The sequence below is a fragment of the Aphelocoma coerulescens genome, chromosome 1 (assembly GCF_041296385.1).
Source record: "Aphelocoma coerulescens isolate FSJ_1873_10779 chromosome 1, UR_Acoe_1.0, whole genome shotgun sequence".
Classification (NCBI taxonomy): domain Eukaryota; kingdom Metazoa; phylum Chordata; class Aves; order Passeriformes; family Corvidae; genus Aphelocoma; species Aphelocoma coerulescens.
This window is the reverse complement of record NC_091013.1, coordinates 86774101-86786946: the sequence shown is the minus strand read 5'-3', so window position 1 is coordinate 86786946 and position 12846 is coordinate 86774101. Positions and strand designations below refer to the sequence as shown.

The 12846-nt window shown below is 45.8% G+C and overlaps 1 protein-coding gene across 2 annotated transcripts; it reads left to right on the top strand.

Annotated features, from left to right (window-relative positions):
• Positions 1–3402: 3402 nt before the first annotated feature.
• Positions 3403–11635, top strand: PRSS23 (serine protease 23). Of its 2 annotated transcripts, none has more exons than XM_069015724.1 (2): positions 3403–3566; positions 8459–11635. In XM_069015724.1, exon 2 carries the CDS (start codon positions 8472–8474, stop codon positions 9588–9590), a length of 1119 nt encoding a protein of 372 aa, XP_068871825.1. In that variant the 5' UTR covers positions 3403–3566; positions 8459–8471; the 3' UTR covers positions 9591–11635. The 2 variants fall into 2 exon arrangements, with proteins under 2 accessions (XP_068871825.1, XP_068871832.1); XM_069015731.1 differs by lacking the exon at positions 3403–3566 and adding an exon at positions 3915–4028.
• Positions 11636–12846: the final 1211 nt, after the last annotated feature.

The following is a 12846-nucleotide window of genomic DNA, read 5'->3' as shown; positions in this document are numbered from 1 at the left end:
TCATCAGTGGAATCCCCTCTGAGGCTACAGTCCTCCTCCATGCTGCTCCACAGTGTCACTCTTGCTGATGACAAGATTTTTGCCAACACAGGAAGGATATTGTATACATTCAGTTGTCAGTTTTTCCACTTGGCAATCTTTTCCATAAACTAAACAACTCAGATTCCCAGTTCTCACGTGCTTCCCTTCAGAGCTGACAGTAAAAGCATTTTGCTTCTGATAACTAGGAATAAGTACCTCCCCCACCACCCTTGCATCCATGGTCTTGAAGAACCTGAGGAAGAGTTCCTTCTCTCCTAGTGGTATCATCCTGTGGTGCAGCACATCTGAGGTGAATGTCTGGCCTTCCCATCAGCACAGCACCCAGTCATGGGAGAGTCACCACTGTAATTATCATCATAACACTTCATTGAGATAGGATATGCTCTCACACTTGTTGCACAGACTTGGGAACTGTGGCACCCGAGCCTTCCTGAAATCCTGAACTAAAGTAGGCGTAGGGATGAGGAAAGGACTTGCTTCTACAAAGCCCCAGTCTACATCATTCTTGCCTTTAAAACAGACTGTTTCTAAAGGGATAGAGAGTATCTTCACCTTTAATTTTCTCTCACAGTTAAAAAGCACTTCAGGAGACAGGGTGTGAGTGAGCAGGGGTCTGTGTCCCAGGGAAAGTAGAGGGAGCCGGCTGGAGAGCTGCCATTGCAGCGGGGAACTCCAAGGACTTTTCTTCTGCATTGCATCAGCAGCAAGTAATGGGGAGACTCATTTGAGCCAACTGTGCATTGTCATTCTTCCTTCCAGACTCAGTGGTCTCTGAAATCACTTCATTGTCTGCAGCGGAATCTGGCACAGGCCCACAATGCCAGGTTACTTCACTTCCCTGCAGAATAAAAGATTTCTTCAACCATGAGAAATTATCTCCTGACAGTGCCATTCATTAGGGCTCCCACCTGTAGACTGTTTCATTTTCAGCTTACTCACAGGGTGCTGAAAAGTCAGCGTGTGTGTTATCACTTGACAATATAGTACAGCTAATACCTTTTCACCCTTATGTATGTTGTCACTTACTGCTCTTTGCCTCAACAATGGCTCACAGTAACATGCAGATCTTGGACTTCACTCTCTTTTAAAAAAACCTTGTGCAGCCCAGTTTCACCAGAGCTCTTGCTTCTTAAGAATTATACACAGAGGGGGAAAGGAAATCTATATTTGTTATTTTTTTCTTCTTTTGAATTAGAACTGTAGACAAAATCAGATTTTGTCTACAGGTGCTCAATAGAGCAGGACAGTAGCTCATTATTTCTAAAGACAGGCCAGACAAACTGTCCTTTCTGAGCTTATGGTTTAATGTGTACCCTAAAAGTAATAAAAATCAGAAGTTTTATGGCAACAAAATGTCTCATAACTAAATTTCAAACCAAATATTATTCTCCACTCCTTTTGCCATGAAAGTTTTGCCCAACGCTTTTTTTAAGGTTTCATTCTCAAGAGGGGGCTTGTAGACACCAAGCCTTGTGGTGCTTATTCACCCTTCTGTGTTGTACATAGAGACACACTTCATGGAATCACGTCACCATAGAGTGGTTTGGGTTGGAACTGATCTCAAAGATCTTCTAGTTACAAACACCCTGCCATAGGCAAGGATAATTTCCACTGCAGCTGCTTCAGGCAGAGGTTTGCAGTCCTGTATTGTATCATGGATAGCCCAGGGCACCCCAAACCCCTACAATTAAGTGAGGTGAGTCGCACTACATACATCTTAGCATCTCTGTATCTCTGTCCCCCTGTCTGCTGCAAAAACTTCTATCAGCATCATATCATCTAGGATTGTGTCTATTTGAATTTGTGTCTGGAAGGCCCTGGAGCACATATGGCAGCTGCGACACAAGAGGCTGCATGTCCATAGAAAGGAAGAACCCACCTGGACCACTGCTGCAGCCCTGAGACCCACTCTAACCAAACCTCACAACATTTCCACCCCTGTGAGGCATGGGCCAGCCCTTCCATCCATGCATATCAGCAGATGTGTGTGTACAGGGCAAAGCTTCCGAACAGAGGGACTGCACATCTTGTCGGGACGTGACTAGACACAGAATCAGATCAGGAAGGGATCTATGGTTAGTATGGCATTGAAGACAGAGCCTGACTTGTCTTCTGCCTGCTGATACTCCAGGGATCTGCCTCACTGTTACATGGTCATTCCCTCATGGCCCAAGAGCAGCTGCACTGGTGTCACCAGCCCTTCCCCAAAACCAGTTGCATTCTCTAGCTGTGTTTCTGCTGGAGATGTTTGTCCTTTACCACTGAGGACCTCTTCCTCACACTGCAGTTCTCTTCAAACCATTCATAGTTGACAAAGATTTGTCTGAGTAGTTTTTTTTTTTTGTTTGTTTGTTTGTTTTTTAATGTAGTACATGCTTTTTCCACTCATTTGGTAAGATCTTTCCACAGACCCAGATGGGGATGGCTAGGGCCAAGCAAATGCAAATTAGAAAAATCGTGTCTGGGAATGTAAGATCCTGTCATATTTCGGCTCTTCACAAATTATCCATGGGTGAGGCAAAGGTTTTGCTTTGCTTCAGGCTCTCCTCATCCTTTGTAAGGGCAGCAGCATGGTGAAGAGGTCAGTGGAAGGCTGCAAATCAATTGATTCCTACGAAATTTATATTTCCTTTCTACAATAATGGTGATCAGCTGGGAATTTTGAACAATCTTTTTCTTTTGTGACTTTTTCTTGTGGAGTTAAAACATTGCAGGATTTTGTCTTCTTGGCCCTGGTTTCCTCTTTTCTTGCCAGATATCATTATAAGGATTCAGGAAGGATGAGTAATTAAAACCCATGCAAACAATGTGTCGGACAATTAAATTTAAATGTCAGCTTGATGAGGCAACATGGGTGACTGACCGCAGAGCTCCTGCAGCTGATGCCCTGTGGAGGCAGGAGGGACCGCGGGGGGTCACCCCACTCTTGGGGACCCTCTGAAAAGGGATCTGGGTACCCAGACACTAGGGACAAAGAGTCTGTTGCCCTCGGGGCTGTAGGGGTGCCACGGGCTGCACTCCAAAATCTCGCACCGGGACGGCAGCCCCTGAGCTGCCCGTAGTGCCAGAACACAGCGAATAAAAACAAGGATGGGGAAAATCCCTATGTTCTTTCTCGGGAAATAAATGAAAATGAAAATAGCAGTAAAAGAATAAAAAAAGGGGTGACGCAGCCAGGACGCGCTGGGGCGGCGGCCCGCGGGGGAAGCCTGCGCGGAGGGACGGCCCGGGCCCGGCCGGGGAGGGGCGCGGCGCGGCGGGGCCCCGCGGGCGGCGATGCCGCCGGGAGCGCTGCGGGGCGGAGCTGGGCGGCGGCGGGATCCAGCGGTGGGATCCACCTGCGGGAGGCGCCGCTCCGCCCCGCCCCGCCCCGCTCCGAGCGCGCCGCCGAGGGCCGGCGCCCGGCGGGAGGGAGGGGAGGCGCTCCCGAGCCCCGCGGAGGCGGCGGGAGAGATGGGACCGGTCCCGGCCCCGCCACCTGCCTGAGCCGCTCCCGGAGCCGCCGCCGCCGCTGCGGGGAGCCGGTAGGTAGCGGGTCCCGTCGGTCGGGAGGGTGCCCCGGTGTGTGGGTCGCCCCGGCGTGCCGGTCGCCCCGGGGGGACAAAGGGGCGGCGGGAGGATGGCGAGCGCCGGGCTCGTCCCGGGCCAGCGCCTCACCTGCCGGCGGGCGCGGCGCCGAGGGCGCCCGGCCGTGCGGGCACCGGGTTGCGGGAGCCGCTGTCCCGGCCGGGGGCGAGCGCTCCCTCCGCGCAGGGCTTAATGTTTAACCCCGCTCGCATCCACCGGAGCGCACCGGGCGCCGCCTCCGCGGCGGCGCCGGCGACAAAAGGGCGAACGCGGCTGCTCCCCGCCGGTCCCCGCTGCGGGTCCGCCGCTGCGGCGGCCGGCGCCGCTGCCGGTGACCAACTCTGAAAGGACGGCGGGTGAGGGAACAGCTGGGATAAAATTCGCCTTTGCTGCTTTTCACGCTTGGGAGGCGTCTGAAGGTAGCGCTTCGCTGCGGTCCTGGGCTTGGGTTCATCACTGTGTTTGAGAACCTTAGTATTTTTGGGGTGGTTTTTTAAGACATACGTGACACGAGCTCTTCAGTGAAGCTGCTGCTGTAGCCTGGGGCAGTTGTTCTTTGCCTCCTGCCCCGAGCGAGGTCCGAGGGGTTGGTGAGGTCCCAGCGGGACCCAGCTTGTGCAGCTGCCCCGTCACTCAGGTGGTTTGGAAGCCTTGGGGATGCAGGTCCTTCCTACAGTGTACCCCGTTATAAGACCATCACTGTCTCCTTGTAATGCGGTTTGCTCTTGTACCGTGATACCGAAGCTGCTTGACATTCAGGGAAACAGAAAGAAGGAAAAAAGCAGGGTGAAAGGAGGCAGTCCTAGGAATTGGACTAAATGGAAACACATACTATGCTCCCTTTTCTCAGTGACATGCATGCCAAAACAACCACTGTGCCCGGTGTATATGTTAATAGGCACACCTGTGGCCTGCCAGTATCAAAGTTAGTTTCAGGTTTTCCAAGGCATCTCTTCCTACAGCCCTCAGTTGAGCAGGTAAGGCAGTGTAACTCTCACACCACCCTTGGCATCTCAGGCAGGCTAATAGAGTTGTTAAATTTTTAATGGCAGTAAGGCTTCTGTAGTTATTAAAGTGCAACTCCATTATTTTTGCTGTGTTTTAACAAGTTCTGTGACCAGGAAAAGCAGCAGAGGTATTTTGGCACGGCACTGACAGTGATTTAGTTCTCCTTTATAATTTGGTTTGAGGCAGGTTTTTCTCTCTCGCTGTCTTGGTTTTCTCTCTTCATTTTTTTTAGTATGTTAATCTTTCTGGCTTCCAGCACTGTGGAAAAACTTTCTTCATTTCAAAATGTAATGGAGACTGTTCAGTTAATGGGCTTTCATACTAGATGATCCAAGATTTATTGTTATTTAACCATCTATTACAAGAACGACCCCCTGAAGTAGTGAACTCTTGCAGAAAAATTACTTGCTTATTAGAAGATTATTTGTGTCCATCCTGAACAAGGCAGTTTTCTTTCAGCAGCATCTATCTTGGGGCGTGAATGCCTATAGCAAGCAGGAAGATGTGTCTGTAAAGTATTTTAGCGGCGTGGGGAGCCCTGGGGTAGCTGTCACTGTTTCCATTCTCTAAACAATTTTAATGCCATTAGTGAGTGTGATTATGTACAAACCGCTTCTAGGGGGTTCCTAGGCTGGATGTCAGAGCAGGGCTTTGTGCTGAGTCAAAGGGTGGATTGAGTTTATGACACAGTTTAAATAGAAACAGAAGAGCAGAGCTACAGTAGAGCAGCAATTCATTCAGTGCCGCTCTGTGATAGCCGTGCAGGGAAGTGCTCACTCCTTACCAGTTTGTTCAATTTGAGAACACTTCTCTTGGTCACCCATGAGTAAGTAGCTGAGGATAGAGAGTTTTAACCCCGGGGTTTTTTGCAGCTTTTTGGTTTTGTTTCAAATGAAAACGAAAAGAGAAAGTAAAAGGAATGAAGAGCCTTACTGGAAAGTCTCTGTTTAAATGTAGACTGCTTTTTCAATGCCTTCATTTTTAAGAGGAAGGATCTACACAGAAAGAGATATTATGCACTAATTTGCAATGTGTTATAAATAAGACATATTTATTCTATTTGTTGCTGCCCAGATCTGATTTAGTACCACTTATGTCTCCAGATAGGATATAACGATGAAGACTTCAGTAAATGCCTGGGTTTGTGAACACTGTTTAGCTTCTATAGTCAGGTATAAACTCACAAGTGTATTTTATTGTCAGGTTTAAATCACATTTTAAGTAATAGAAAAGTTCTGTAACTGATGAAAAGGCTTTTTTATCCCCTAGCGCTGCAATGTGATCACAGCACAGAAGCAGCCGGGGAAGGGGTTCGGAAGGCTTGCTCAGAGTAAAGTGGAATAAGTAGCACTTTACACAGCACAGCACGGACACAAATACCATCTTCTGAAGCCTTTTTTCTGGGATCAGTTCGAGTCCCATCTCCTGTCTTGTTCTCTTCATAGGGCGGCTGCCCTCTGCTGTCTAAAGCTGCCCTTCCAAGTGCTGGCGGTGCTCTGGTGGTGATAGTGAGGAGATAAGGGAGCGGTAATCTCTCTTCTCAAACCAGATGATGATCTCGGAGGAAGCGGAGGAGCTGTTGGGCGCACAGTCCCTTTAGTGGGTCGTCGTGCTGACAGGCACGAGGGAATCCTGGCTGCTTGTGCAAATAACAACTGACAAGACATTTCTAATTTTCCCCTGCCAGCTAAATAAACCAGCCAAAGGCCAGCAGAGGCTCAGTTAGCATGAATGGGTTTTAGCTCCAAGAAGTGGTGCAATTTAGATTCTGTGTGTCAGGAAAGCTTCAAATATGTGGGAATAATTTTGGCATGAAGGAAATGAGTGCAAATGTGCTCTTAAATGATGGATGGAATTGGTTTGATGCACAGTGTAACCATGATTTAGCCTGTTCTCAGCTTCCAGCTGTGAAACCAGTAAGCACTGCTGCATGCAGCCCTCACTGACACAAGCAGGACAGCTAGCAGTTGACTTAGGCCAGTGTATATTGTCTTTGTGGGGATGGAGTGGTGGTATCACTTGGCCCTGTTACCTTCTTTTTTTTGTCTTTCTAGTCACTGTTATGTAACAATGTATTTGATAATTCAGCAGGTGTTCCCTGTGCCATCCTCACACCAACGTGAAATTCTCTCATTTCATAGCTTGCAAAATGCAGCCACATCCAATATTAAAAGCTGCTGTGGAAGGAGTCAGAGGAGCTGGTGGCTTTCCTTGAATATCAAGTATTTTCTGATTTTGGGGCATCCAAAATGGTGCAATGCTGATTAAAATGACTTGTATTTGCCAGCATGAGTCATCTGCTAGGTATAAAGCATCACATTCAATAGAGCCTAACCTAGAAAAAAAGGATGTTCCTTTAAAGATGTTCTGTTTGTTAATGAAAAAATTGCCAGCAGAATATGTGGTCACTTCTGGAAGAGTCAGTACTTGCCTCTGTGTGTATTAGTAGCATCAGTTGTGTTCATCTATGTCTGTTTTTTGGACTTAGAGTTTTTTGATATCCTGCATGAGTCAATTGATATTTTAAACATTTTGTGCTTTAATGGTACCCTCCATTCCTGAAGAGGGTGGTCCCAAAAATCTAAGAATCTAGGCCCAATATTTGAGTTGAACACCACTGGACTTCAGCAGCCTGTAGCTTTCAAAGTCTTCTTTGGTGCAACTTAGGGGTGGAATATTCCTACAAGGAGCGTTGGAGAGAAGGATTTTTCTTTTTTATTCTTAGATGGCTGTGGTCATTTCCTGTGTGATTTGCTTTGCTTTACTCATTTGAGGCATTTCAGGAATGATCCTCCAGTTGTGATCAGTGTAACCTCAGCAGGGTTTTAAATATGTGTAAGCTCAACATAATTGTGAACTTTTGTTTGAATAATCTTTGTGTGAGGGAGATCCTGCTTGCCTTCTTGCCCAGGGCACGGCGCCTCCTGCAGCGATTCAGCTGTATGGCTAATTTTCAAATAAACTGAAGTTACACATTTTTTTGATGCAGTACTAGTGCACGCTGTTCTCTGCAGTCTCAGGCACTCTGCCTGGGGTTCATAAACACATTTACAGTCGCATTTGCCTCCCTGTGCTCAGAGGGGGTTGGTTTGCATTTCTAATTAATTGAGTTTATAAAGCAATAAGCCAGTGTGTTAACTGAAAATTCCCTCAAGAATTGTAATCTTCCTTCATTAGCTGCCTATGTGTAATCATATCACCCTTTCTCATGTAAGCCTCGGGAAGAGCCAATGCCACGTGGAGCAGAACCTTTGTCTGGTGTGAGTTGCAAGGGGAAGCGAGTCTCCCCTGTGGTCATATTCTGCAACCCAGCCCCTGACAAGTCACCTTCTTTGTCCCCCCACCTGACTCTACCATCAGCCTGATGTGTCTGGCTGAGACAGCAAATGGTGTGAAGAGATTTAAGGACATCTCTCAGTGGAGTCAGTAAGGGGGAGCTTTCAGAGAGCATTCTAATCTAGCTGAAGACAGACGCATTTACTCTTTGCAGGAGCTCTGGTTTCTAAATGAATGGATTTAAACAGAATCTGAATTTTCTTTAAGCCGTGTGAAGACAAGTACTCCAACTTCCCACTGATGTCAGGTGGGAGTTGGTGGCTCAGCACACCTAAGGGTTAAATGTCCTGTATTTCAGTGTTAACCTGGGACACTCATTTCAAGACACAGGCTAGGGCATTAGTTTGACACTGAGAAATCTGAGCTACCTAATGTAAGTTAACTCCATTCAAATCGCTTGACCTTTATTATATTTATACTCGGTTAGCAAACCATTACTTAGCAAGGTGGGATAATCTTGCAATAAGTTTGGGTGAATAACTGTACTTGCTTTTGCTTTCCACAGACCAGCATTCAGAATGGCAGCCTTGTCCACTTTAATCCTCCTTTTGTGTGCTGCTAAAGATGTGATGCCTTCCAGTCCTCACTGGAAGCCAACTTGGCCGTCTTACAGAGTTCCCGTTATCCTGCCTCAGTCTACCCTGAACTTGGACAAACCACAGTTTGATGCTGAAGCCAGACTGGAAGTGGTATCTCCGTGTGGCCCAGCATGCCACAAAAGTTCTCCGCTGCCAACTTACGAAGAAGTGAAGAACTACCTGTCCTACGAAACCTTGTACGCTAATGGTAGCCTCACTGAAACTGAAGTGGGCATATATATTCTGAGCAACGGTGGTGATGGGTCTCGAGGCAGATCTCGAACTAAGAGGCAGATCTATGGCTATGACAGCAGGTTTAGCATTTTTGGGAAAGACTTCTTGTTGAATTACCCGTTCTCCACATCAGTGAAGCTCTCTACAGGTTGCACGGGGACGCTGGTGGCTGAAAAGCATGTTCTTACTGCCGCTCATTGTATCCATGATGGAAAGAGTTATGTCAAAGGAGCTCAGAAACTGCGGGTGGGGTTCCTAAAGCCCAAACATAAAGATGGCAGCAAAGGGTCCAATATCACCAACTCGGCAATGCCTGAGAAAATGAAATTCCAGTGGATCCGGGTGAAACGGACACATGTCCCCAAAGGATGGATCAAAGGCAATGCCAATGACATTGGCATGGATTATGACTATGCCCTGCTGGAGCTGAAGAAGCCACATAAAAGAAAGTTTATGAAGATAGGTGTGAGCCCACCAGCAAGACACTTACCTGGAGGGAGGATTCACTTCTCTGGCTACGACAACGACCGTCCCGGAAACCTGGTTTACCGTTTCTGCGATGTGAAAGATGAAACGTACGACCTGTTATACCAGCAGTGCGATGCCCAGCCGGGTGCCAGTGGATCTGGGGTGTATGTGAGGATGTGGAAGAGGCAGAATCACAAATGGGAGCGTAAAATTATTGGTATATTTTCAGGCCATCAGTGGGTGGACATGAATGGCACCCCACAGGATTTCAATGTAGCTGTTCGCATTACACCCCTCAAATACGCACAGATCTGTTACTGGATCAAAGGCAACTACCTTGACTGCAGGGAAGGATAAGGACAATTAAACTCCTTGAAAGCACTTAATGACTGGTTTTAGTTACTCATCTGAGGAAAGGCTAGACTTGTGCTGCAAATGCATGTGATCGTGCAACATCGGGAGGTGATATGTAGCTTTTCAAGCCAGCCACCTTGTTCTTAGGCCAGGGACTGTGTGGTGCTATCGTTACAGCCTGAAACTGGGGAGAAAGGAACGTCTGCTGGGTGGGGAAGGAGCAGGTGGACTTGCTGAATTTGCAGCTGAGCAACTGAAGATTAATTAGGGGCGGATCAGTAAACAGTATGAAAACAGAACCGTCTCCAAAGAATCTTGTAAAAGGGACGCTGTTGACTATCTCATGCCTACAATGTTTGTTTTAATAAATCCTAGGATTAGTAGAAATGCTTTGATCTGAACTTTTAAAAGAAAATATTTCTATGCTGTTGGGGGCTGAAGAGGGGCATTTAATGGTGTTTGCAACCCAAACATTACAGCTTTGTGTTCCTGCATGAGAAAAGGGAGTGTGAAAAGGGCAAGGCATGCGCTGTGGGAGATGAATGCCACACAAATAGCGTGAAGGGTAAATAACCACATAACACTTCTAACTTCCTTTCAGCCTGAGTGATTTGAGACTTTATTAGTAACATAGTTAAGAAAAATGCTTTTTGAGCAAACAGACCTTGATGTTGCAAGGATTTGACTGTGAAGATGATGTTGGTCGCATGATCAGTGCCATTACATCCTGCTTTGGGAAACACAGATTGCACATGGGATTAAATCTTTATAGGATCTGGGACCTATGAAGGAGCAGGATGCCTATGAATATACTAGAAAGCGTGTTGGGAAAGGGACTTTTCTGTTTATGACCTACTTAGGTCTTTAAAGGAAAATCTCATGTCAGCAACTCAGATTTTCAGAGGGGAAGCCTGTCTTTGGTCTTGCTGTCTATCTGAATTGCTGCCTGCAGTGCAGGTAAAGGAGAGAGCAGGACAAGGGTTCTACCAATTCTTCCCCCTATTTGTTGGAGATCCTTGCTGTTCTACCTAATAATACACCACCTAGAGGGACCCTAGACTTAGAAGTGTCTCTCAGCCATATCCCTTTGACAGTGTAATTTGGGCATCTTGACTAATGTTCCTTGTGTTTTTGGGGTAGGAATACTCCTCCCCATCTAACTGTTGAGTTACAAATAATTCTTGGCAAATGCACAGTTCAGTAATTCTGCAGCTGGAATAGAACCATTTTATAGGATGCAGCCTGAGTTTGCTGTGAAGTGATCCTCTGCTGTCTCTTACAGATAACAGTGACTTATATTTTTACTATAGAAGAATCAGAGTTTAAAACAAGAACTATCTTTTTTAGGTAAAAACAGTGCAGCCAAATACTGTAGCTCAGCAAACAGCATTGGGAAGTCAGCATGGTCTGTACAAACAGCCTTTCTCAGATGGATTGTGCCACTGTATTTCAGTAGCAAGTCTAAGGACACGCTGCCATGCCAAGATTATTTTTTACATAGGAGGATAGACACTGGCTCCGGTTTCGGTTTCCCTTCCATCCATCTCTCACTGTCTCCTGAAGCTTCCCAAGTTGCCCATGGTGCTTGGTGTTGTGGGGCAAATGCAAGTCCCTGGTGAGAAATATCAAAGCTGGGAAGGAATGAATCCAAGCAGAGCTTCCCTATGCTATACCAATACAAGAAAAATGTTAATTCAGCTAAGCCTTTTTTTACCCTCTACTAATTACTACGGCATTTGTAAACATATGCCTGATGGTGCTTTATCTTTGTGGTGGCTTTGGCTCTAGTTCTGACAAACATTTTTGCTGGAGCTGCCTATGATTATTTTTTTATAGAAGCAGTGTACAAAAATGTGGACTCTCATGTGGGTTTTTGGTGCACTCAGATACAAGCAGTTACTAATGCTTTGAAATATGAATAATCACCATATGTATCTGATGGTCTTTTTCTGACTTTTTATTTTAATTTCCTTTACTCTATGGCTGTTATCTGGAGCACTTTTGTTTGAATGTATCACAGTGAATAAAGAAAAGTTATGGAATTTCAATGCAGACATTCTTTTATTTGTGCTGTATTGGATTGCACTTTCAATCTCATTTCAGCTACTTATTTGTAAAGATATTCAGATACAGGCTTATTAAAATCCTTGGTGCTGTTTATTTTCCTGCCATTTTCTTCTGCTCCCACCTGTTGGAAGTTTTTGTTTTGGTGTATTGTTTTTGGTTTTTTCAGTGGGCTTAATTGCTTTATACATTTAGATGCTAATAATCAATCTTAGCTTTTGTATGACTCTTGCAGTTCCAAAACCAGTCTCTGATTAGTTGGGACTGAAAATAAGCTATTAGACTGAAAAGCCACATTGTTTTTATGAACTTTAGGGTAAATAAACTATTGAGGAATGTGAACCAGTCAGTATAAGGTCATAACTGAGGTCAGTGCATCTTCTTTTTCTTTTAGTTGATGCAGTTTGAAAAAAAGTTCCTTTGAGGCCAACAGTGAGAGCCACAGTTTTTAGAGAAACACTGGATGCAGAAAGTTTTTCATTTTGAAATTGCTGCCTGTACAACTTTACTGACCTCTCTCAGTGTGCACACTATGACATGTGGGCTTGAGAATATCAGTCCTGATTTATTGAACATATTTCCCATCCACTGATCCTGTGTTCTCAACTGCTTTGTCAAAGTGTAGGCTGAGCACTTTTCATAGAATCACAGAACCATTTAGGCTGGAAAAGATCTTTAAGATCATCAAGGCCAGCTGTAAACCTAACACTGCCAGGTCCCCCACTAAGCCATGTCTCTAAGTACGACATTTTTATGTCTTTTAAAAACCTCAAGGGATGGTGACTCCACCACTTCCCTGGGCAGCCTGTTCCAGTGCTTGACAACCCTTTTGGTGGAGGGTTTCCTAATATTTAGTGTAAACCTCTGCTGGCACAACTTGAGGCTATTTCCTCTAGAGCAATGTGAGCAAGGTGGCGTGGGGTTTTTTTGTTTGTTTGTTTGTTTTTTGGTGTTTTTTTTTTTTCCCCTAAGAGTGTATGCAGCAAGTTCAGTGTAATCAGGAACGGGATAGTCTCTTCCCACTGTACACCTTGTGCAAACATTCCAGTTGTGGAAAAAAAAGGAAATCTCAGATAACACGGGCAGAATTGTGGTGCTGAAGTTCAGCACTGTTTCACCTGTGGAGTTGGTGGTAATTTTGCCAGTGTAATCATTGGCAGCAAGGTCAGGTGTGCTAGGCAGGTTGTGAAGTTGC